Below are 27,192 nucleotides of genomic sequence, written 5' to 3'. Positions count from 1 at the left end.
TCTTCTGCTAGAACAATGGTTCACCATGATAACCCAGCTGTTGCAATCGCTCGGTCACAAAGGTCAGCTCCCAGACTACTGCACTAGTCAATGCAGTATGGGAAGGTGGTGGACAGCCCTCAGTGGAGAAAGAACAGGTCAGGAACTATTTAGAAAAGCGGGACATACACAAATCCATGGGTCCAGATTTAATGCATCCAAGGGTACTGAGGAAGTTGGGAAATGTCATTGCAGTGAATTTGACTAATATCTTTGAAACTCGTGGAGATCGGGAGAGGTCCTGGATGATTGGAAAAAGGCAAATGTAGTGCCCATCTTTAAAAAAGGGAAGAAGGACAATCCATGGAACTACCCAGTCATCTTTACCTCAGCACCCAGAAAAATCATGGAGGGGGTCCTCAAGGAATCCATTTTGAAGCATTTGGAAGAGGGGAACATGGATTAGTCAGGAATAGTCAACATGGATTCACCAAGGACAAGTCAAGCCTGACCAATCTAATTAATTTTTATGATGAGGTAACTGGCTCTGTGGACCATGGTGAAGTCAGTGGATGTGATAAACCTTGACTTTAGCAAAGCTTTTGATATGGTCTCCCACAATATTCTTGCCAGCAAGTTAAGAAAGAATGGATTGGATAAATGGACTTTAAGGTGGATAGAAAGCTGGCTAGATTGTCGGGCCCAACAGGTATTGATCAACAGCTTGATGTCAAGTTGGTGGTCAGTTTCCAGCAGAGTGCCCCAAGGATTGGTTCTAGGGCTGGTTTTGTTCAACATCTTTTGATGATTACACCCTCAGCAAGTTTTCAGATGACACTTAGGGGGAGAGGTAGATATGTTGGAGGGTAGTGATAGATACGTTGGAGGGCAGAGATATGGACCAGAGTGACCTAGACAAATTGAAGGATTGGGCCAAAAGAAATCTGATGAGGTTTAACAAGGACAAGTGCAGACTCCTGCACTTGGGACGGAAGAATCCCAAACATTGTTACAGGCTGGAGACCAACTGGCTAAGTAGCAGTTCAGCAGAAAAGGACCTGGGATTACAGTGGATGAGAAGCTGGAGATGAGTCAACAGTGTGCCCTTGTAGCCAAGAAGGCTAATGGCATATTAGGTTGCATTACGAGGAGCATTGCCAGCAGATCTAAAGAAGTGACTATTCCTCTTTGTTTGGCACTGGTGATGCCACATCTGGAGTATTGTGTCCAGTTCTTGGCCCCCCACTACAGAAAGAATGTGGATGCATTGGAGGGGGTCCAGTGGAAGACAATCAAAATGATTAAGGGGCTGAAGCATATGACCAACGAGGAAAGGCTGAGGGATTTGAGCTTATTTAGTCTCCAGAAGAGAAGAGTGAAAGGGTATTTGATAGCAGCCTTCAACTTCCTGAAGGGAGGTTCCAAAGAGGATGGAGAGAGGCTGTTCTCAGTAGTGACGGATGGTAGGAGAAGGAGCAATGGTCTCAAGTTACAGTCTCAAGGGGAAGTCTACGTTGGATATTAGGAAAAACTATTTCACTAGGAACGTGGTGATGTACTGGCATGAGTTACCTAGGGAGGTGGTGAAATCTCCATCCCTAGAGATTTTTAAATCTCTGCTTGACAAAGCTCTGGCTGGAATGATTTAGTTGGGATTGGGCAAGGGGCTAGACTCAATGACTTCCTCAGATTTCTTCCAGCTCTAGGATTCTATGATTCTGTGATCATGGTCATGATGTACCTCAAACTCATAGGGCACATGGTGGCTTGTATATATGTAAATCTGTTTGCCAGGCTCCACCTGTGACTTTTCCAGGCTTGGCTGGTGTTGACGTATTGTTTGGGGCATGACGACAATGACATGGTGATCAAGGTGACTTGTCATTTGATTCATGCCCTTTGATGGTGGATAGATCCCTGGTCAGTGATGGTGGGCATCCCATTTAATGCTCTGCAATCCATGGTCTCTCTTGTCATAAACACTTTTGCTTTGGGCTGAGGGCTCAGTCAGGGTCCTCGTCACCCAAGTTATGTGGTCAGTGGATGAACTGTCACTCCACAACAGTGTCCATAAGCTCTGGGCAATCATGCCTTCAGAGGCAATGTATGTCAGTCATGATGGACAATATGACCGCCATACACTACATCAACAAACAGAGTGGAACCCAATTGTCCTCTCTCTGCCTGGAAGCCCTTCATCTGTGGGAATTGTGCATAGCCCACTCTATTCACCTGGAAGCATCATACCTTCTGAGGGTCCAGAATTAGTTGGTGGATTACCTCTGCTGCCACTTCATGAGTGCGGACTGGACATCTGCCACACCATTTTCCAGAGGTGGGGGTTTCCTCAGCTTTTCCTTTTTGCCACTCTGGTCAACTAGAAGTGCCTGCATTTCTGCTTGTTTCGGAACCTCAGCCTGGGGTTCATAGCAGAGGTGTTCATGATCCTATGGCACACTTGCTTCAAGTATGCCTTTTCCTCATTTCTGTTCACAAAGTGCTCCTTAAGCTCTGCAGAGAAAGGGCAAATGTTATCCTGATAGCCCTGGCCTGAGCCAGTCAGCAATGATTCCGCTCTCTTGGAGCTGTCTATACAATTGCCAATCCAGCTTCCTTTAACCTAGATCTCATCAAGGGGGACCATAGGTGGTCTTGCCACCCAGACCTCTGCTCCTTTCACCTTCTGATGTGACAACTTCATGGCTAAACTTGGTCAAGTTAGCCTGCTCAGAACAGGTTCAACAAATCCTCCTTAGTAGCAGAAAGGCCTTTACCAGGCTCACTTACTCTGCTGAATAGAAGCATTTTTAATGTTGATGCTGGCAGCATAATCTGAACCTTTTTGTTTATCTCTATTCCTTAGGTGCTGGAGTACCTGATATCCCTGAAGCAGCAAGGATTAGCAACTTCATCACTTAAGGTGCACCTGGCAGCCATCTTGACTTTCCACCTTGTGGGAAGTTGGCCATTCTATCTTCTCGAGCCCCCTGGTAGGGCACTTTCTTAAGAGTATGGACAGACTTTACCCTTCGGGTTGGCATACTGTCCCTCCTTGGGACCTCAACCTGGTCCTCACAGCACTCATGGGTCCTCCCTATGTGCCCCCGGCCACATGCTCCCTGCTTTACCTCTCATGAAAGGTTGCTTTTCCGGTTTTGATCACCTCCACTTTGCAGATGTTAGAGCTTCACGTCCTGACATTGGAACCTCTGTTCACTGTCTTCCACAATGACAAAGTCCAGCTCTGCCCTCACCCAGCTTTTCTTCTGAAAATGGTCTCAGGAACATTTTTCTCCCTGTGTTCTACCCTAAGCCCCAGCAGAGCTATGGGAACAATGACTGTACTCCCTTGTTGCGAGGCACACACTTGTCTTCTATATCGACCCTTTCACAAGTCTTCGCAGCTGTTTGTGGTGATGGTGGATTGTGTAAAGGGACTACCAGTCTCGTTGTAGCACATATCTTCCTGGATCATGGCATGTATCAGTGCATGTTATGATCTGGCCAAAATCTTCCCACTGCCTCTCATGGGGCATTCTACGGAAGCACAGGCCTCCCTGGCACATGTACCACTCCATGAAATCTGTAGAGCCATAACTTGGTCTTCAGTACATACCTTCAAAAGCACTATGCCATCCTGCAACAGTCAGGATGGACTCGGCCTTTGGTACCGTCGTTCTTGAATCAGCCATGCATTGACTCTGACCCCTCCTCCTGGTTAAGGCTTGTGAATCATCTAATTGGAATAGATATGAGTAGGCACTCGAAGAAGCAAAACCAGTTACTCACCTTTGTAACTGTTTTCTTTGAGATGTGTTGCTCATATCGATTCCATACCCACCCTCCTTCCCCACTGTTGGAGTAGCCAGCAAGAAGAAACTGAGGGGCGGTTGGGTCAGCAGAGGCATATATAGAGTATTGCACTGTCATGACTCTGTGGGCTCCACAGCCAACCCAACGGGTAGCAGCTAGCATAAAACTTTCCTACAGCCTTGCACAGGGCGCACTCACAACTAATTGGAATAGATATGAGTAATGCATTTCAAAGAATGACAGTTACAAAGGAGAGTAACCATTTTTTATTATTTCCATAATTTTAAACTGCATTGTAAAACATGGTCAGAGGCAAGACAGCAAGCACTGCTGCAGCTTGTTGTTTTACAGTACAGTTAGGAATTTCTGCATCCTTACATTAATAACACACATTTTGATTGAAAGTTTATCATTTTTATTTCCAAATCACTATTGTGGTTTTTTAGTCAGTTTTTTAATGTGCAGTTCTACTTTGAAAAGTTACTCTGTAAATTGGCATTATGGAGTTCCATGTTTACCATCTCACTGATTCCAAATTGAATGTGCGCTGTATAAAAGTAAATAGATTACTCTTTGCCAATCCTGCACATTTACCTAGACTCTCAGACACAAGCTGGGTTCTCTCACCCTTGCAAAATATTATCAGTAATTGAGGTTTTTCAGGTCAGATCACTCACCAACCTCTGCACAACCCCATTAGCCTTCAGTGGCATTGTACAAATTCAAGTGAAGGCATAATTGGAAGACAGTAGGGTTGCACAAGGGTAACTGAGGACATAATTTGCCTAGAGTGTGTCTGTTAATGTTGATGACATACAACAGTAAAACTTCACTTGAGTTTTATTTCCCAGCTTTCGTTTGCAGGACTGGAACTGAGAAAAAACATAAGTTATGCACATTTGATAAGGAAACTGAGAGAAACAAACCTGGGATGCAATTTTTAGAAAGTCACTCTTCAGAATAGATCAGTTAAACTATATTGTTCAGGCTTTGGCTTTCACCCTGGATGGCAGGGTTCACAACTGATTGTCACTATTTAAATGAGATCAGAATTATAAAAAGTATAATAAATTAGGTTAGTAGATAAACTTCCTGTAGTGTTTTTCAGGTACAGTGCATTCACTTTTGCAATATGGACAGCAATAAAGAGAGAGAATGCAGTTCCAAAGTTTCAGGTAAATTTATTATTAATACTTGTCACCTATTTAGAATAAATATGTTTTGTCTTTCCTGTGTTTAGTTATATCATGAAGACTCCTGCCTAACAACATATAAGTAAAAGAGTACAGACCAGATTAACAGAAAAATTTGGAATAATTTTAAATGGAAAGCAGGCATTCCCATGCAATTATATATTGCTGCTATCATTCCTCCAGCATTCCTTTGCATCTTTTGATTGCAGTTGCTTTGATTATAAAGAGCACAGAGTCAACCTAGCAACAATAGTATTCCCAGAAATTCTCTCTTATGGGGTCAGTCAAGTTACTGCAATTTTCAGGCTACAATTCTGAAGCAGAGAACAATTTGTTACAGCAGTGATGCATTCTAATGTTACTGCTAATGCTAGATAACTTCATGCCATTAGCATGTGCTGTAAGTGCTTGTCAACAAGTGTCACTGTTTTTATGACAATGAAAAGATAACATTTTAAGATAACAGGACAATGATGAAATTAAAGCAGATCAGGACTATACATCCTAGACATATAGTATAGTGTACAGAATGTACAGAATAATAGAATCCATACTTGCATAAAACAGTACAAACTACAACTATCTGGAATATTCCCACAGTTTCTGCATATCACTTACAATTTTAGACAACATTCTTACCTCATTAATTTATATAGTCTTCCTTGTTTGCTTTACTTACCTTCAATGTTTTGCTTTATAATTCTAGCTGTATCTTAGTTAAAACACTTGTTAGATACATTAGCTGATATATTTAATTAATCTTTGGGGGCATCTTTAATTATTTGTATAAATTAGTTCATATAGATGTATATTAGCTGCAAACAAATTAGCAACAATGAAGTCCTGATTCAAAGTTTGTTGAAGTCAATGGGATTCTTTCTAGTGGAAGGTGACTTGGAAGCACAGAGGCAGAGGTATGATTCAGTAGTATAGATGCAGATTGACCCGCTATAGAAATTTACAAAATGCAATGAAGCTCAACCCTAGTAGAAGTTCAAGTGAGCTGGAAGTCTGTTATGAATCTTTGGAACAGCTTTTAAATAATTATTCTTTCCTCATTCACACACTCAAACCTCCTCAAAATACCATTCACGGTAACAATACATTTCCTAGGTAAAAATAATGATTTCTAGGAATCTGTAGAACAACATCTTTTTGAAAACAATATAGTTATTTGTTATTTTGTTTGGGTAGAAAATCTTGATTTTCAACCAGTGGAGAATTTCTAAGATGCTGTCAGGGACAGCCTTGCCTTGCCTTTGAATTATGCCAGAGGACTTGATTTAAGTGGTCCATATTGAAATGTAGAGCTTTCATTTGAAATGAAATGACACAAAAGATCCCAGGTTTTTTATGAGGCCATTCAAATGTTTCTGAGCTTCAGAATAAGGGATGTTAGCTCTTCTGGTGAGAGCATTTCAAAGATATTCACACAGTGAATGAGAGGCAAAGTACTGCAGTTACATTTATTAGTGAAAATGTGCCTGCAGAGAAATTTGGTTTTACAGTGGAAGAAAATTATAAACTTGAGTTATCAGCCAATTTATAAAATCTTCAAATGCTTGCTTTCATTCACATAAAAGAAACAAGCAAAGGAATAACACTAAAATTGCATGACTTTAGTTTATGCAACAGCAGGTTTGCTGAGGTAAAAATATTGTATACACTAATCTCTATATATAAAAAAGTTTTTCCTGTCAGGTGACAGAATGACATCATCATGCTCTTATGGGTTCTGCAGTGGAAGTGAAAGCTGCCGAGAGAGGCTGGTTGGCGAGCATAGCATGCCTGGGGTGCAGCCCACTAGCAGTGGCTAATGTAAACAGTTTTAGAAAGTTATAGGTTAAAACTGTGTTTATCATTTCAGAGTTGCTCTACTGTTAGCTTTGCATTTAAAGATAATAATGGGACTGTTATATCTGTTGCCATTCAAAGTATGGATTTATATATAGTTTGGGTTCTTTACTGATCCTTACCCACATCATCCAAAAAGCTTCTGCTAATAGATCCATGGTTTCAACTCTGCACAGCAGGTGAAAGGGCATTCCCTGTGAAGATCTCTTTCCTTTGAAGTGTATAATCCTGTTAGTTTAACAGAGCTGGAATCTGTTGATCTTGATACAAAGCACATTTTTGTTTTTCAGGGTTTTACCTGAGTGTGTGTGAGCTATGTGGAGGACTATATTTTTGTTAGTCTGTTCTTGTGAACAGATTGTTGTATGTGCATTGTATATACACAGAGATAGCAAGATGCACACCTCATTGCGAATATGTTCCCAATTCTTCCCACTCTGAAAAATATATGGGAGAACAAAAATGATGGGGGGCAGGAGAACCGTTTACCAGGTTCATCTTGATGCCACAGGCTCATTTAAAAAAGGTGTAGACTATGGTTTATGGGAGGGAGAAAGGTCTCAATTTCTAGACCCTATGGATCCAGAGCATAAACCTGTGGATCCTGAGCCAATCCTGGCAATAGACTTTCTCTCTCAACCATTATCTGCAGGATCTAGTAACTTCCTCAAGACCAGGGGTGGGCAATAATTTTTAGGGGGGGGACTCCAAGATTTTGGAAAGTGGTCAAGGGCTGCACTCTTCCATATTAATGGATGAGGTGCGTGGTCTGGAATGAAGGTTGGGTGTGAACGGAGCTTGGAGTAAAGGATTGGGGTGTAAGAGGGGTTTGGAACCTAGGGCGGGGGACTGAGGTACAGGAAGGATATAGGGGTTTGGGATATGACCTAAGGCAAATGGGGATTATGATCTGGGGCAGAGGTCTGGGGTGCTGGAGAAAATCCAGGGGTTTGGGATGTAACCTTGGGCAGGGAATTGGGGTTCAGGGTCTGGGAGGGGGCATGAGCTCAGGAGTTGAACAGAGCATTTGTCTTACATGGGGTAGGGAGACATGAGTGGGGGAAGAGGGTTGGGAGAAGGGAGATATTGGGGGGGCAGAGGCAGGCTCTGTCTGGGAGACTTACTTTGGTGACTCCTGGCCAGCAGCCCTGCAGGGTTCTCAGGCAGCCTCCCTGCCTGACCTGCCCCTGAATAGGTTGCTTAGGCCATGTGCACTGGTGAATAAGAGCTTGAGGGGAGTGGAGGAGTGCTTTGCCCACTGCCTGTTCTTCAAGCAGCTCCCATTGGCTAGAAATTGGCTATTGCGATTATGCTAGAGGCGGGAGCAGCTCATGAAGCACCATTACTCCTGCCCTTGGGCTCACAGCTATGAAGTGAAATGACCACAGCAGTTGCTTTTCAGAGTGGTGGTCATGTGGGGGAACAGGTCGGGGAGTGGAGCAAGCAGGGAGTCTACTGGAGGCTCTCCACTGCAACCAATCTAGTAGCTTGGTGGGCTGGATCCGGTTCCCAGGCCATATTTTGCCCAGCCATGCTCAAGACTCTATGTTGCCATTAGCTCCTCCCTCCAATGCCTGCATACTACATCCTCTTATGGGAGCAGAAGCCACAGGACAGAAAGAATGCTGGTTGGATATCATGCCCCACTACCGTGTAGCATTCCCTCTCTGATCTCTCTCCAGGAGGGTTTCTTCAGCTCTCAGGAAGGTAATGCATGCCATTGAGACAATATTTCTTCATATTCCCTATCCCTTTCACACTGGTTTGTTCCCATTCCCTCTGTGAAAGAGAAATGTTTAGCCCTAAATAAAGTACTATGCATTAATTATAAACTAAATTAACAAACAAAAAGTGGGAGTTAGTTTAGACTAACTGGTAGTGAGGAAAAAACATTGTCTGTTGTGCAAATTTGATCTAGAACTAAATTCAAATAAACAAAAACCAAAGATCCCTCTTACCTTAAGGATCTTATCACCAGGCTGGAGCAGGCTGGATGCTGGCCCATCAGGCTGAACCCTAGTAACAAAGATACCCTATAAGTCAGAAGTAACAGAGGTTAGGATTCTATTACCAAGCACTAGCTAAAGATTTGTTTGATATTTTGTAATAAGAATGGAGGAACTTCAGCAATGACCCCAAGTTCTATGGTCGCTTGTTTTCTAAAAGGTCCTGTTCATTCAGATTTTAAAGGATTTGCTTTTGTACAACAATAGAAAAACTGCCAATCACCTTGCAGTAAAAATCTAGAAATATACATACAAGAGCCAGTTACTAAGAATGATCTGTCCAGCTCCAGAATCATTGTGTTGAACTATATATTCACTATATCACATTTTTATTTTAAATCATCTGGAATTCCCTCCAGGACTCAGCTTTTCTGAATATACTCTGCAAATATGACCCCAATTATTATGTGTACCCTTCAAAGATGTGTTAGAACTGTTTCTCCCATTGATAATTTTACCTATTACAAGTTTAAAAGCATTATACAGATTTGTATGAACATAAATAAGCTAGTAATTATAGACTTTTACTTTAGGAGAATACTGTTTATCAAGCAAGTACCTGACTGAATGGATGAAATAAGCTTTCATAAAGAACTTTAAAGTACAGATGCATCCTGTAAGATACCAATACAAATATTTCCTGAAATCTGTCCAGTTGCCTGTTGTTTGCTGATCTGAAGGCTTTGTATAATCCTGCTAATGCTTTAAAGCTAAAACTTTATAAATAGTGTATCAATAGCCCCAAGTTACAGCACTTACGTACTGTGCTCTCTTAGGGTATGTCTACACAGCAAAGTTATTTTGAATTAACAGCCGTTATTTCAAAATAACTTTACTAGCGTCTGCACAGCCAAACCGCTATTTTGAAATTAATAAGCAGAGTGCTTATTTCAAATTTGGTAAACCTCATTCCACGAAGAATAATGCCAAATTCAAAATAGCTATTTCGAAATAAGTGCTGTGTAGACACTTACATCGAAATAGGGGGCCTCCAGCCTTCCCAGGGTGCCCTGGTGGCCACTCTAGCCTCAAACAAGAACACTCCACTCCCTCCCCCCCTCCCCGGAGCCCTTAAAGGGGTTGACTCTGGCCATAGTGCCTGTGCCAGCTCCAAGCCTGCCAGCCCAGAGCCAGCAGTCACTGCCCCCTGACCCAGTGGCCCCAAAACATGAGCCAGCAAGCCATTGGCAACCAGCCCTCCGCCAGCTCCCAGGAGTCTGCCAGGGCCCGGAGAAGGCGGTCATTTTTCTGATCCAGAGTGGAGATCATGGACCTTATTCAGGTTTGGGGAGGATGCCCACAACGTCCATGATCTCCGCACTAGATGGAGGAACGCGACTGTCTATGGCAGGATAGCTGCCAGCCTCGCCACCAAAGGCCACATGAAAACCCAGGAGCAGGTTTGCATGAAAATCAAGTTGGTCCAGCAAGACCCCCGACCATGAGCCCTGAGCTTCCCCTCCCCTTTCTTCCCCTTGCTTCCCCCTTCTCGCTCCTTCCTTCCAGGTTTCTCCCTTCTCTCTCCCACCGTCTCTTCTCCCTTCTTCTGCCTCCTTTCTCCAGTTTCACCAGAGTTTCATTCCCTCCCCGCTCCCCAGTTTTGTTAAATAAAAGAGTTTGTGTTCATGAAAATACATGTATTTTATTTGACATCAGGAAGGGGGTTTAGGGAGGGGTAAGTGGAAAGATGCGAGGGAGGAATGAGGCACAAGCCCCCAGTGGGGCAGACCAGGGAGACTCTTAGTGCTCCTCAGGGTGGAAGCTCTCCCGCAGGGCCTCCTGAATGCTGACAGCCCCCCCGATGGACCTCCCAGATGGCAGCCTGCAGAAAGTGCAGCCAGGCTCGCAGTAACGCGTCCACAAAAAGCACCAGAGTGCCCAGGGGCAGCTCTGGCTCCATGTTGCAGAGTGCTGAGGTGTCCTGAGTGAGGGCAACCAGAGCACGCAGAGCCAAATGCTTTGCTGACCCTCATCAAGGTAGGTAAGCAAGCAGGGAAAGCTGAGAACCGGCTATCTGGAGGGGTCCCTTTAAGCACAGGCCTCAGATAACCTCAGGCAGCAGCCACACAAAGTAACTCCTGACCTGATCCCCTACCGAACCTGGTTCCAGCTGGCCTTAAATGCGATGCTGCATCCATACAGTGTGGACGCACTATTTCAAAATAGCAAAACACTATTTTGAAATGCATTTTGTGTATAGATGTGTTATTTAGAAATAACTTATTTCAAATTAACTATTTAGAATTAACTAGTTAGAATAAGATATTTCGAAATAATGCTGTAGTGTAGACATACCCTTTAGTGTTTCTCTCTTGATATCAATGCAATGAGTTAGGGGTCATCAGGAGCTAAGAGTCTAACTCACAGAATAAACTAATGTTTTAATCTCTTACTGGGTATAAGTGAGAGGAATGGGTTTATTGGGAGGAAAATTAAAATGAAGCAAGAGATGGTTAGTTATACTATAATTTTTGCAGGATTCTTATTTATTTCACTGGGGTGGGGAGGAAGCATTATGCTGAAAATCCCTTTTGAGATTTATTGGACACCAGTCTCATTGCCTAAGGCCATGTACACAGCCTTACAGTAGGAGAGTAGTTTGGATTTACTAAGTTCGACATATGGGCACACAAATTTACAAATTCAAAGTTCTGTGTCCTCACTACGGGGAAGAATCTAATGTAGTCTGAGCCAGGCTCAGTTAGGGCATGTCTACATTAGGAAATTATTTTGAAATAATTTGTTTAGAAATAATAACTCCCAAAATAACAAAATTGAAATAGTGTTATTCCTCAAGGAAAGCAGGAGTTCAGATTTCGAAATAACCAGCTTGTTATTTTGAAATACCAGGCTTGGAAGTATGGACACTCTGCTTATTATTTTGAAATAAGGGGAGTTATTTCAAAATAACTTCTAGTATAGAATAACCCCTAATGCATACTCAGAGTCCCAGGAAGCACTCTGGGGAGCTGCGGGAGGATTCCTGGTGCCCAATTAGTTTGAATTATTGGCACCGGAGTGTCCCCACTAATGTTATTTCGGACTTACAAGTTCAGGAATAGTATTATTCCAAGTGAAAAGCAGGACTAAAGAGTTCAAATAAATAACTCACAGAATAAACTAATGAAACAAAAGACAGGAAGACCAGACTAACACAGCTACATCTCTATTACTAGAATAAACTAATGTTTTAATCATTTTCTGGGTATAAGTAAGAGGAATGGGTTTATTGGGAGGAAAATTAAAATGAAGCAAGAGATCTTTCACTTCTGGGAACTATTCATTTTATTGTCTTAACCACACTGGAAAATGGCTGCAAATTATGACAAATATACAACTCCATCCCAATACTTCAGTTAGTTACCAAGAGCATTCCTCCTTAACTCACTGTGGTTTGGAAGGGGCTGTCAGGAAGGCAAAAAACTTCCTGGCTCTCTGCTAATTAGCCCATGTGAGAAAAGATTCCTTCCTGCCCCCATGATCAAATGATTGGCTAGACCAGTAGCATTTGTCAGGACAGGTTCCCAATCCTAGGTCAGGTTATTTTCTTCAGCTGGCCAACAGACACCAAAGACTCCTGGGAGAGAAGCTACCTATTGTTTCTTAACAAGCATTTCCTTTCCTTGCTGCTGGGTCTGTCCCATTTTCATTGCTGGTTCCATCAAGTACTCCCATATGTTTATATGGATGGATGGCCTTTTTTACGCTCTCAATTCTTTATTTTTTTGGCCTGCCAACAGATCATTCAGTTTGCAATCTTTTCTTATTAGCCATATCCTGTTCTCAGTGCTTACTTAAATCTTTTCACTATGTTTAACCAGCATTTTTAGCTCTTCTCTTTGTTACATAGGTCATGGAAATAAATACTGGTTAAATAAACTCTCTCTAATTTAGTTTGGAATATGACCTCTGGATATCATACAGGAGAGAGACAGCAAAGAGACCTGACCATTTCAAATACACTGTCTAGAGGATACTACACATTGAGGACCACAATACTGCAAATATTATTTTAAGTCTACTGCAGTTGACTTTCATTTTCATGTACGTCTATCCCTCTACTTCAAGGACTTGTCACTCGCACACTATGGCTACACTACAAGCTTTTTCCAGAAGAGGAAATGCAAATGGAGCGCTCATTTGCATATGGCATACCTTTTTGCGGAAGCGGTTTTTGCACAAAAAAGTTCTGTGTAGATGGTGCCTTTTTGTGCAAAAACCCCCTTTTGTGCAGGAGCCCTTTTTCCTCAATGAGGAAGAAAAAGGAAAAATGAGGAAGAAGGGGTCTATACAGTGCTTTTTTGTGCAAAAACCTCTTCCGCAAAAAGGATCAGAAGAGAAAATGCAAATGAGAGCGCGATATATACAAATGAACGCTCCATTTGCATTTCCTCTTCCAGAAAAAGCTTGTAGTGTAGCTGTAGCTTTAGCTATAGTACTATCAGTCCATCATTGACAAGATGTACCACTTTTAGAAAAGATGAATTAATGCACCCAAATATTAGGCTGCGAGGACCAAGCATGACAGAGGCATGTATGCAATCTTGAAAAAAAACATTTTTTAAAAAAAAGATACAAAACTATGTCCTCCAATCTTTATTCCTTGGACTGGCTGTTGTCTAGCTTTTCTGTCACATTTGTTATTAGCTTTGTAAAGAGTTTGTAAGTTTTTAGCAAAGGATTTGGGATTTGTACTTCTTGAGGTCATCTTTTCCTTTCTTTTGATGCAGCAGAAGCTTCCATGGTTAAATTTCCATTGGTATTTGGTGTCCCCCTCCCCCCCCCATTTTTTACATTATTATGTCTCTATTGTCAGAATTAAAACAAGGAATCTCAAATTATGCTTTACAGACCACTGGTGACCCAGAATTCTTGATGATGGTCCACATGATTGTAGCTCTCTTTCTTGTTTACATCCGTTAAATTGCATTAGAAGGTAGGAAAGTATTTAATATATTTTGAATCTGATAGTATTTTACCATGTAAATGTTTGCTATATTTGCCAGAGGAAAAAGTTATGTGAATGCAAATGGAAGGAAAGGTAGTCCACACAAAAAAGCGCTCCATACTATGAAAATATATGAAGATCAACCCAGCATAAAGACAACTAGTTCCCTGCTATATCAGGACACGGAGCCTATTAAATTGTTAGCCATCAAAATAACTGCATGGGGACTAGGAAATGGAGACATCAGATAGGAGCAAGGAGGGGTCACTTATAGTTGCTCCTGGCCAAGATTATTATGGACTGAGCAGGCAAGATGATCTAGGCAACTCTGAGACAGAGTGTTACTCCATCAACTCCTTTTATTTTAACTATATATTATTCTGAGGATGAAAATTCTTTATTTAAGAGCAATGATTTGAAATAACCTGAACTAATTAATTATTTTGATAAAAAGAAATAACAATCTCTCAATAAAAAATTGTCTGGTCTAATTTAAACTGTTCTTGATCATTGTTAAACGTATTAAAATATATAGTTTTGCTACATGCAGTTACAAAATTATTACTCATGTAGATACACTCATGAGGAAACATATTTTCTTTTTAAAAGTCTGAAGAATGTCAATTGTCAGAACAACTGATCTAGAATTTAATTGTTATATTATAAGCCAAATTAGGAAGCATGACATGAACTCATACTTACATTAGTTATAAATCACATTGGAAAGACCATATTAAGCAGCGTTTCAGCCTCCAGCGAGTAGAACCAATAATATTTTTAAGTGATATAAGTTTAAATATCTATTGGTTATATAGAATTAAATTATCTATTCCCTGCAATCCAAATTCAGTAATTGACAACATAAATTTTTGTCAGAACCTGTCCATATAACATGGGTATATTCAAAAGTATTTGACATTTTCTGTAGATATTAGTTTTCCTTTTAATTTTAATGAAAGCTGATGTGAAAATTTTAAAAAATCAGTGAAGGATAGAAGTGTGCAGAGATAAGGATTTGGGCTAATCTTAACACAGAATACACCATATTTAAAATATATAAATAGTCTTTTATATGTAACAAGCTCCACTTAGCTTTAATAAAAAACAGGACTATGTAGCACTTTAAAGACTAACAAGATGGTTTATTAGGTGATGAGCTTTCATGGGCCAGACCCACCAGACTAACACGGCTACATTTCTATCACTATTCTTAGTTTTAATAGACATCGTAGATTAATTCAGAGGGCTCAGCTAATTTCTAGACCATATGAATTTGATAAACTTTGGATTCTCTTCCTCCTCCATTTTGCTGACTAAAGAAATAGATCATTCTCCTAGAACATTTAATGCAAACATCAATGGCTCCAGATGTTAATTACCATAATTCTGATCACTTAAAGGCATGCTATTTTACAGAGAGATATGTGAAGAATCTCTATAGAGTTTTCCACAATTATTAATCTGCAGAGAGTAAGGATAGAATCTGTTGTGTTTGGCAGAGTAAGCAAAAACCTGGGCAACCAAAGATAATTAATGACACTACTAATATTTAAAATACCATTGAATTTGTCCTCCTAATCAGAGGACCAATTCAATTCCCCCTGAAATCTATAGGAATCTTTTTAATGACTTCAGTAGGAGTTGGATCAGGTTCTAGGTTTGTTCTGGAAAAAATACGCCTACAACTATTTAAGGAAGTGGGTACTTTGGAAAATAGAAAACACCTGAAAAGATTAATTATTGTAAAGCAGGGAATAGCTTATTTTGATTAACCTTTTATTCATCAACCACAAGGAAAATACCCATTTTTTTTAAAGTCACATCCTGGATCAGTTTCTCTATGTTCACAACTCCTATTGAAGCCAATGAGAATTTTACATGCTTTAACTGAGGACATCGTTTGGCTCACCATAATAAAAACCATTAGTAAGAAATTCACATCTTACCTTATCAGAAGGTTTGAATGGATTTCCTTGTCCACTTATTCCACCACTGATACTAAATCCAAGGCCAGGATTCTTTTCTATTCTCACACAAAACTATGTTAAAAAGATATGGAGAGATAATCGAACACCATCATTAAAGCTAATGTTCTAAATAACTGTGTCTCTGCCTGACACATTTTGGTTGATTGCGAACTATTGAAGTTGACCATTACGAATTCCACACAGTATTAAAAACCATTAAAATTGCTATTTTGAAGTACACAAATGAGATATTTCACTGTTTTTAATATTCCCTTACACTTTTGAGGATCATCCAGACAGTACCTGTGCCTGAGAAAAACTATTTCTTTTTTATTTTTCTGACTGAAGAATGCCTTACAGACTTTTAATGTGACTAACGTAAAAAGAAAATAGCCAGAAAGGGCAAAATTAAAGAAACTGATATTATTATATGCAGTTTCCTCATTTCAGATTACTGCACTTTCACTGGTTAAAAAAGGAAATGAAGGCCAGTTAGGACCTATCCTCCTTTTATCCTCAGAATCTCCATGGAGAAGTGATAGGGGAGAGTAACATCCAGAGATTCTACTCACTAGAAAAATTCTGCAACTCAATGCCAAAGATGTCAGATCGTACCAGTGGTAATATGCAGAAGCCACTGTTTCTTATTTCTCTGTGTTTTACTCCTTAAAATCTCTTCTTCAGTGTTTGTATATTTAATGTTCAGATGTCTAAAGTACACACTCTTCCATATACCTAAGAACCTATAAACACCTCAATAAAACAGCTAAATGCAATGAATCTTCCTATCTTTAAGATCTGTGTGTAGGAACTCAAATATCCCTAAGTAAGTTCAAAATGTTGCTCCTTCCATAAAATATTAGTCTAATCACTTAGGTTGCTCAATGTTGTATAGATAGTAATTGGCATTCATAATCAATATGCCTATACAAGTGCACACAATCTCAAAATCTTTCAAATTGATAAAATTGATAAAATCTTTCAAATTGATCATCCTTACATTGACCAACAATCAAAACTTCCTTATGTAGCCTTTTACTCTCCTGACAATTTAGCAGCTACTTGACAGGAAAACTGCCCCTAAATGTTGCTTTCATCAGCATGTTATTTCACACATTTTCTCACCTGCTCCTGATAGCCATCCATACTCCTCTGCCCCTTGGTTTGGATGAGACACCGCCCAGCCTGAGGTGCTCGAGAGCTCTGCGAAGAAGGGATCTGAATAGGCAGTGGTGATTGAAACTGCTGAATGGTCACTTTATTCATGTTTCCTTCATATTGCTGCTCTCGGCTTCGATGTTGTAGGCTTTGAGATCCCATCAAAGTCTGGATATGGCTACCTGCCTGTGGGTAACGTAACCCGTTAGGCCAGAAATTCAGGAAGCTGAAAAGAAGCAATTATTACAACTTACACAGTCAAGTAAAAGCAAACCTCTTAAATAAAATAGCAGAGGTTTGCCTTTTGACCACAGTTGTAAACAACCGTGATTAAAAACAGCAAGGATTTATCCATTGCATGTAATGAATATAGGAGCCATAATTGAGAACAAATGTACAGCGTTTGGTACATAAAAGGAAAATATTTTACTCCTTATTTCATGTAACATGTTTCTGCTCAGAAAATGTAATGAAATGAAAACATGTAATAATGAAATAAATAAGTTAACTCTGCTGCACATTCTAAAAAATGTTAAATATTGGGTAGCATTGAATTTGAGAATAGCTTGGAATAGAGTTTAGTCTCTATTTACCACAAATAAAAATTTTGGTTTAAATTGTATACTGTTTCAGGATTCGCTAATAAAAATCACACTTTTACTGTATAATTTAAATCCAGTGCTTATTTATGATGATATCACTGGCTAGTGGAAGCCAAGTGGATACTATTCAGCATCAATGCATTGTCCCAATAAAGAATGTGGTTTTTATACAACCTTATGTTTATATGTCACTAAATATATAATCAACTTTTTGAACAAAGCTACTTGTTTGTAATTTGAAGAGACTCCAACTTTTCAAAATTATAGAAAATATTGAACTTATGTGTTGCTTTGTCTTTTGATATTTATCAGAGAAAGGCCTCTGATAACAGTCTTCAATCCCTGCTTATCTTTCACATTTTCAATTATATTGCTCTAACAGGTAGTGCTTGATTAGTGTGTTAACTCTATTCTTGACATAGTAAAGTTGCACACTTGCTTACTTTTCAACAAACATTCCATTTATACACATAAATTTCATACACAGTTGAATCAAATCACTTAAAAATAAATTAATTGAAAACAATTTTATACTGTTTATGATGACAGAATTGAACTGATGATGCTTATTAATAATTGGCATGCAACTTAGCCATAAAGGAAGGAGTAATATGAATCTTCCAGGAATATTATATCATTACTATCTCCATGAAACATCACAATCCTATGCTACTGGCCATCTTCAGAGTGCACAAACTCAGCAATTTACGAGAGATATGCTAGACATCTTTGGACATAGGTACATAAACCTTTCTAAACAGTCCTACATACTGGAATGGTTCTAGTGAGCTCTATAATTGTCTGGTGGAGGTGAGGAAGTCTCTGACAATATCGCCTTATCAGGCAATATGGAAGCCAAGGCAGGTAGGTCTTCCTTAATTTCTTATATGGGGGGCGGGGTTTCACCAAAGTAGATAGCTCCTGTTCAGTACAGAGCCTGGTACTGGGAGCAGTTTCCTTCTGTTCTTGATGGGTCTGATCTCAATGGCTACTAGATGAAGTAGAATAGGGGGTGTGTGGAGACAACCTAGAGGAAAAAATCCAGGGATTTAAAAGTGGCCAGTGATATGGTTCCAGTCCCAATTATGTCATTCCCAATTATGGATCTCTCCCAATCAGCCAAAATGTGTGGTGGTGGCTACTGCTCAGAGAGGAGCAGTGGTTAACATGATATGGTCACAGCATTTGCAAGCCAAATTTCAACTTTAAAAAAGAACTGGATACCTTTGACCAAGGAGGATGTAGAATATTGTGCCAGGAGTACAAAGAAGAGGTTACTGGTGATATTGTTGGTTTGGTAAAGATAGTTCCGAAAAAGAGGAACCACAGTGAGCAGTGATGCCCATGGAACCAAATGCTGAACCTCCATATATAGCAAATTTTGACTAACAATCAGTACAAAACAAGATTTTTGGTCAGCTGGTGAAACTAGTCCTGAAAGACTCCGTGGGTCATTTGCTATAGCGTATAATTCATGAGTGGATAGTACTGGGATAGTCTCCTGCTGCTACTGCTGAGCCAGATGATGCTACCTTTAAGGTCAGTCTCAATAGAGCCAATACTGGCCCTGGAGTTGATGATCGTACCTGCAGAGATCTCCTCTCTCTTTGCCAGCAAGTTTCTGGGCTTTGGTGCCAGGGACCTAAATAGTTCAAACTAGGGAGGCTAATGTAGGCATTTGAAGTTGCAAATTAAGTCTGGGACTTAAATATCCCAGGCTTTATTTGCATCTTCCTCTCTGGTCGCCATTTTTAAATTCCACTAGACCGAAGTAACTGCCCGTGGCTACATGCGGCAGTGAAACGGCAATTCGAACTAAGTCCTTAGTTTGAATTAACTGTTACACCTCATTCCATGGCATACCTCTATGTACTTCAATGTCTGCTCAGAATCAGAGAGGGATACCAGCATCTAGAGTCTTCCAAAATAGGAGGAGCACTCCTGACTGAAGCAGATGTGCTCAGTACTTGCTCTGAACAGAGAGGCTGAGAAAGGGTGTGAGGCTACTTCTATCATAACATATTTTAGTCTAATCTCTCTGTCCTTTGCAGTTTTTGATTTAAAGTACTTGCAGCTTTGGCACCTGTCTTATGTGAGGCTTTCATAGGCATTTTTAATATGAATCGTCTCCTTTGCAGGCACCACAGAAATTGTTGAGCTCAGCCTTACATTCACAACAGCCTTGTAAGACAAGTGAATATTATTAATATCCCCCTGTTATGGCAGGGAAAACTAAGAATCTGAGAGAATTTCAGTGACTTGCCCAAGATCACAGAGGCAGAACATAGCCACAAGGAGAAATCCAATATAGTAACTCAAAACAATGTGCCTTAATGCTAACTGAACAGATCCTCAGCAGTTTAACGAAACTATGCTATTTTACATAAGCTGGCCAGAATATATGCATAGTGACTCTGTACTTGGATGTTTGAAAATAAGTGACATCTGATCAGTTTCAAGTTGCAGCCCAAAAATAAAGTGAAGATGTCCTTCATAGAAGTTCACAGCATGAGCACTGTCTGCTTCAGAGGAAGAAATCTGCTTAAAGGTCTTGCGTACAGAAACTGATCAAACACTACAAAAATTCATATATATTTTATTGGCTTGGACTACCTCAGGGTTGAATGAGAGATGCATATAATGAAAACAAAATGGAGAACCAGCTCCTCAGCTATGGACAAGGCATGCACTCAGAAGAGGGGGATAAGAGCAGTTTTAAGCACCTTTTCCATTTTATAATTCTAGGCCAGCAGTCCTTTGGTCAGGAGTACTGGCATAGACCACTAACTTGAACAGTAAATTTACCATGGACCAAACAAGGGGCTCATATAGCAGTCAGGAAGCAGGGATGCCTTGGCGCACACACCTTTCCCAAGCCATCTTTCCTATATGAGCTGCAAGGAGGGGAGTGAGTGATGTAGGTGCTGGTATGCTTGCTCCATATCAGAGGTTAAGCCTCCTTTGGCCAGATAAACTTGTTTTCTGTGTGGCTATTCTTCTTCTATTTCTGCTCCTTCATTCAACCCTATTCATCTTCTCCTTGAGCAATTTCCAACTTCGTTTTCAGTAATTTATCCTTCTGACATTTCACATATTGCTTTCTCATAAAGGAATGGTTAGCTCATAAAATAAATACAGGCAGTCCCCGGGTTACGTACAAGATAGGGACTGTAGGTTTGTTCTTAAGTTGAATCTGTATGTAAGTCGGAACTGGCGTCCAGATTCAGACACTGCTGAAACTGACCGCCAGTTCTGACTTACATACAGAATCAACTTAAGAACCCCAGGCGTCCCCAAGTCAGCTGCTGCTGAAACTGATCAGCAGCTGATTCCAGGAAGCCCGGGGCAGAGCAACTCTGCCTGGGGCTTCCTGTAGTCAGCGCTGGTCAGTTTCAGCAGAAGCTGACTTGGGAACGCCTGGGGCAGAGCAGCTGGGGTGCTACTGGACCAACCCAGCAGCACCCCATCTGCTCTGCCCCAGACGTCCTGATTCAGCCGCTGCTGAAACTGACCAGCAGCGGCTGAATCAGGACCTGGGGCAGAGCAGCTGGGGTGCTGCCGGGTTGGTCCAGTAGTGCCCACGGGCGCTGCAGGACAAATCGGCAGCGCCCCAGCTGCTCTGCCCCAGAGTCCAAAACAAAAGCCTGGTCTGCTGGGGGGGGGGAGCACACTAGCTGCGCCCCCCCCCCCAGCAGACCAGGGACACGGGGAGCAGAGCCGCAGCGGCAGCGGGGTGCCGTGCCTCTGAGGCTTTGCTCTGGCAAAGCCTCAGAGGCGAGGGACCCCGCCACGGCTGCGGCTTCAGTCTGGGTGCCTGTGGTCTGCTGGGGACGGTCCCCAGCAGACCACAGGCACCCGTACTGAAGCCGCAGCCGCGGGGGGGCGCGCCTCTGAGGCTTTGCCAGAGCAAAGCCTCAGAGGCGTGGGGAACCGCCGCTGCTGCGGCTTCAGTCTGGGTGCCTGTGGTCTGCTGGGGACGGTCCCCAGCAGACCACAGGCACCCTGACTGAAGCCGCAGCCGCGGGGGGGTCCCGCGCCTCTGAGGCTTTGCCAGAGCAAAGCCTCAGAGGCGCGGGGAACCGCCGCTGCTGCCGCTCCAGTCTGGGTGCCTGTGGTCTGCTGGGGACTGTCCCCAGCAGACCACAGGCACCGGATCTCAAGGGGCAGCAGCAGCGGTTCCCGCGCTTCTGAGGCTTTGCTCTGGCAAAGCCTCAGAAGCGCGGGAACCCGCCCAGTGCCCCTGGTCTGCTGGAGACGGTCTCCAGCAGTCCAGGGGCACCGGAGCAGCTTACGAACGGGGCTTTCTCGCCCCGACTTCCGGGGCGAGAAAGCTCCGTTCGTAAGTGCGGATCCGACGTAAGTCGGATCCGCGTAAGTCGGGGACTGCCTGTATCTAGATGATTTAGTCAACAACTTTCTTGTAGGTATCACAGAAAAGTGCATGTCCAGTAGGTATTAAAATGAGGTGGATTGTTTTTCCGCAAATGAATAAATATACAGAGTGACATTCTAAATTAAAGGGCAAAAATATCAAACTACTTTTTAATGGAAATATTCCAATAATTGTCTGTAAATTACTGTGTAATTGATTACCTCAGAGTTAGAGACAACTAGCAAGTAATGTGCACACCACTTATTTAACAGGAGAGAAATAACCATGGTTTACTATATAAATGTATAGTAATTACCATATTGATAGTTACACAGTAATTGCCAGAGCTACATAGTACAATACATACATACTGCAGTTACATGGTGATTACGCATTGTCTGGTAGCTACCAGGTAACTAGTCAACACTGAACCTCCAGGTATGGATCATTTACATGATATATGTTATGTATTGTCAACTGAAAATATTAGATTTATTATGGACAGATTACATACATGGGCTCTGTACCAGATTCTGTTCTCATTTGCATTGACCCAAGCCCATTAAAACTAGTGTGATTGTGCCAGTGGGAGAGCAGAATTACCCCTTATTTATTTTTACAAAATCACAGTATTCAGCAAATGGGAATTTAATTTTATAGAAGAATCTGAAATTACTTTCAAAATGATTGCTATATTTAAGCCTTCAACTGGTGGAAAAACAAAACAAAATATTCTAGGTCATATTCAGTGGAAGGGAGAATATCATTGTCATAAACGCACCTTTAAAAAGTACCTATTGAGAAAGAAAAGTAAATAATATTCATAATTCATTTTGTCATTCATTTTAATAGATTTTATTTGCAAATATTTATCAATACTTGTGCCTCCAAAGCATGGCTTCTGCTGTATGCAGATAAGCTGAAAATAAATCCTTTTCTTAGAAACAGAAATCACTCATTCTGCTGAAATAAAATCTCTATTGTGTGGAATGTATGCCTTGATTTCATTTGTATTCTATATATTATTTTCATGTCCATCATAAAAGTTAATTATTTAAAGCTAGGAGTCTGTTACTGCCAGTACAATTCAAACTGCTGACAATGACTACAACAATGGATAGTGCCAAGTTAAACCAATTTTGATGCAATGTGTAATGTTTATAATATCACACTGTACAGCAGGATACCAAAATGTCTAATATGGATTTGACTTTGCAGTTTTTTACTGCAATAAAGCACAAATACATATCAGATTTAAAATACACAATGTAAAATATATTATTTAAGCTGATGAGTCTAATCTTGATCTCAGATATATTGGAGAAAATCAGGTATAACTCTTTTTAGGAAGTACAATCCTTCTCCCAGTTCCTGTGTCCACTATACAAACCCTTTGAATGGTTCAGCCTACTTACAGTTTCTAACTCCACAAAAAGAAGGCCAAGTCCCTTTGGGGGTGTCTAGACTTCAGGGTTTTTTAAAAAAAAAGTGGCCTTTTTTTTTTTTAAAATCTTCCCCTGCATCTAGATTACCGCCGCGTTCTTTTGAAAGTAAATCAAAAGAATGTGGCAGTTTTTTCAATTGCAGAAAACCTCATTTTACAAGGAATAATGCCTTTTTTCGAAAGTGCTCTTTCGAAAAAAGGCACCATGTAATGCAAACTATGCTTTTTTGAAAGAGAGCATCCAGACTGCCTGGGTGATCTCTTCCAAAAACGGGGCTCGCTTTTTCGAAAGTATTGGCTGTAGTCTAGACACTCTCTTTTGAAAGATAGTGATAGAAATGTAGCCGTGTTAGTCTGGTGTAGCTGAAACAAAAAACAGGACTATGTAGCACTTTAAAGACTAACGAGATGGTTTATTAGGTGATGAGCTTTTGTGGGCCAGACCCACCAATCTCAGCCTGGACCATTCTACACAAGAGATCCATTTCCTGGACACCACAGTACAAATCACCAATGGAAAATTAGACACCACTCTCTACAGAAAATCCACCGACTCATAAAATTACCTACATGCCTCCAGCTCCCATCCAGAACGCACCATACGATCCATCGTCTATAGCCAAGCCCTTCGATATAATCGCATCTGCTCTAATCCCACTGTCAGAGCCCAGAAACTTCAGGATCTCTACCAAGCATTTATAAACCTCAACTACCCACCAGGAGAAATAAAAAAACAAATTGAAAGAGCCAGACGAATACCTAGAAACCATCTACTTCAAGACAGACCCAAGAAAACCAACAATAGAACACCACTTGTCATCACCTACAGCCCCCAACTTAAACCTGTCCAACACATTATCAATAAACTACAACCTATACTGGAACAGGATACTAAACTCCGAGAGGCTCTGGGAGACAGACCCATAGTCACCTAACCTCAGGATGATTCTTACCAACAACCACGGGACATACCACACTAATACCAACCCTGGTACCTTCCCTTGCAACAAACCCCGTTGCCAGCTTTGTCCACATATTCATTCTGCTGTTACCATTATTGGACCTAACCAATTGAGTTATAAGATCTAGAACACATATTCCTGCTCATCCAGAAATATAATTTATGCTATTATGTGCCGAAAGTGTCCATCTACTATGTACATTGGAGAAATATCTCAGACACTTTGCCAAAGAATCAATGCCCACAAAACAGATATTAGACAGGATCGCAAAGAAAAAACAGTTTCTTTCCATTTCAACAAGAAAGGGCATTGTCTCAACTACTTGATTACCTGCATCCTGCTTCAAAGACCTTTTTACACCAGACTTGAAAGAGAATCCTCTGAACTGTCATTCATGCTTAAATTTGACACTTTACGTCTAAGTCTAAACAAAGACATTAATTATCTTACCCATTACAAAGATAGCTTCCCCAATTATCACCTCTAATATCATTAGCTCACAGACATTTTCCTTCCCCTTTCATCCCCCTTCTGTCCTGAAATTTAATTTGTCCTTTTCATATGTGTTCATTTTTTTATTGTATCCTTTGGTATATATTGTTGTGCCAATTTTCTTCCACTATTTGATATGAGGAAGTGGGTCTGGCCGATGAAAGCTCATCACCTAATAAACCATCTTGTTAGTCTTTAAAGTGCTACATAGTCCTGTTTTTTCTTTTGAAAGAGGCTTGAAGACTAGATGTACCCTTTCTATCTTCGACCACCTTTTGTCTCTTGCAGTGATTTATGTCTCTGGGAGTGCCAGGAGGGAACAGTCCCTGATACACAGAGCAGAGTGAATTCTATTGCATCTGTACCTGATACTCTGCTTTGAATAATTCTCCAGCACATTTATAAATGACCTCTTTTTGTTGTATAATTTTTGTAATGGCAAAGACTGCTGCTTTTGAGATTGAGTGGAATGAAAAACACCTGAAGCCAGTAAGAAAATATTTGCCTTATCAATATGCAACAAAATTTGAAGTGCAGCATTTACAAATATACTATGTCTTTGGACCTGACTCTGACTCACTTACACCCTTTTTACTACTATCACTTCCATAGATGTCACCCATATAACTAGTGCAAGAGAGATCAGAATCAGCATGAGTAGAATAACAATTTAATTTTACACATTTTAAACTTGAGTTTTAAAACATTTTAGTTTATTAAAATCCTTTAATCTTCTATTTTATGACTACACATATACAAATTCACCACCAGTGGCTAAACTTTCAGCAAGTCTGGAGCTGGTTTCTTTCTCCTCACTTAGTTATAAATTACTGAATTAAATTACTGCACCAGAAGACTTTAGGAATATGAATCTTTTGTGTAGGTAGATTAAGTAGTTATTTGCCCAGCTATCTAGTTTGTGTATGGCTACATATGCAGAACATACCGGTACACGCATCCACTTTTGCAAATATAGTAAGTTAACTTGGCATAAATGAGCTCAAAACATGAACTGAAAAATCTGATTCTTAGATAACTGATTTACAAGCTGTTTTAAGCTTTGAAGAAAAAATTGTGTTGCATCTATCCCATGTCCAGTGAAGCCAATGGAAGTAACAGAGTTGCTGCTGATTTTGGTAGGAAAAGCAGAAAGCTGCCAGTACATCAATGTCTGATTTCCTATCATTATGTTGGTTGATATTGGTTACCTTTTTTGTAACGGTATCTGGTGGCACATCCCGCCTTCCAAGTGGATATGGATTCCACTGGCTACTAGCAGAAACATCTTCTTGTCCATTGTCTAGAATGCTGCTCTGTTGTGATGGGGTCTATTGTAAAAATAGTAGGATACACTTTAGTGCCACCACATATCACTGTATAAAACCACCACTTTTTCCCCAAGTCCACCGTTTTCAATTACCCAACATTTCACTTGTAATGAGAATAATTTTATGCTTTTTCCCTATACCATGTTAATGTGTAAGAACTGTATATCTGCTACATTCTTCCTTGTTGTCTATGGACCTTACTTTAAATAGGAGAACTTCAGATTCTCATTAATTAACCTGGCAATAATGACAGAGGTGAGAAAATTAACTAAAAAATTCTGAAGTCATGGAACAGTAAATATTGTTCTGAAATTACATTTTTAACATTATAGTTTGCTACAGACTCACAATCTAAAAACATCTTACTGCTCATTCAAAATGTAAATACAGCAAACAGCAATGAAAGAATGTCTATCTCTCCATTTTTCACATAAATATGAAATGTTAAGATGATAGAGCATTCTTTAAAATTACATTTTATACTGACAATACTGAAGTTATATCTGTCACACTTTGGGTTACCTTCTGCATTACTCTTGGGCTGTGTCCAGACTCAGGGTTTTTTTCGAAAAGAGTAGCCTTTTTTCGAAAAAACCTCACCTGCGTCCAGACTCAAGCCGCGTTCTTTCGAAATTAAATCGAAAGAACGCGGCTTTTCTTTCGATGGCGGTAAACCTAATTTCATGAGGAAGAACGCCTTCTTTCGAAAGTTCCTCTTTCGAAAGAAGGCGTTCTTCAATATAAATAGGGCTTCTTCGAAAGAGAGCATCCAGACTCACTGGATGCTTTCTTTCGAAAAAGCTAGCCGCTTTTTCGAAAGTTCAACATGCAGTCTAGACGCTCTCTTTCGAAAGTTCAACGTGCAGTCTAGACATAGCCTTATTGACCCCAGTTCAGGAAAAACACTTAAGCATATGTTTAAATTCCATTTAAGTCCACTAGACTTAAGTACATGTTCAAAATTAGATACATACATGTGTTCCTGAATACGATGGACATAAACACATGTTTAAGTATTTTCCTGTACTGGGGTCATACTTCTGTTATTTTTTGTCTGTTTTTGTTTCTTATTGG

At 40.5% G+C, this 27,192-nt stretch overlaps 1 protein-coding gene across 1 annotated transcript in view; it reads right to left on the bottom strand.

Annotated features, from left to right (window-relative positions):
- Positions 1-27,192, bottom strand: part of LRRC7 (leucine rich repeat containing 7) — a 399,063-nt gene that overhangs the window by 19,869 nt on the left and 352,002 nt on the right. The window contains exons 22-25 of the mRNA XM_075936231.2: positions 25,999-26,118; positions 16,886-17,104; positions 15,740-15,832; positions 8,798-8,872 (exon numbers count right to left, since the gene is read on the bottom strand). Coding sequence (XP_075792346.2) covers positions 8,798-8,872; positions 15,740-15,832; positions 16,886-17,104; positions 25,999-26,118 — 507 coding nt within the window. The remainder of the gene's footprint in view (positions 1-8,797; positions 8,873-15,739; positions 15,833-16,885; positions 17,105-25,998; positions 26,119-27,192) is intronic.

The sequence above is a fragment of the Pelodiscus sinensis genome, chromosome 9, assembly GCF_052426305.1.
Source record: "Pelodiscus sinensis isolate ZL-2025 chromosome 9, ASM5242630v1, whole genome shotgun sequence".
Taxonomy (NCBI): Eukaryota; Metazoa; Chordata; order Testudines; family Trionychidae; genus Pelodiscus; species Pelodiscus sinensis.
This window is presented reverse-complemented; position numbering and strand designations above follow the sequence as displayed.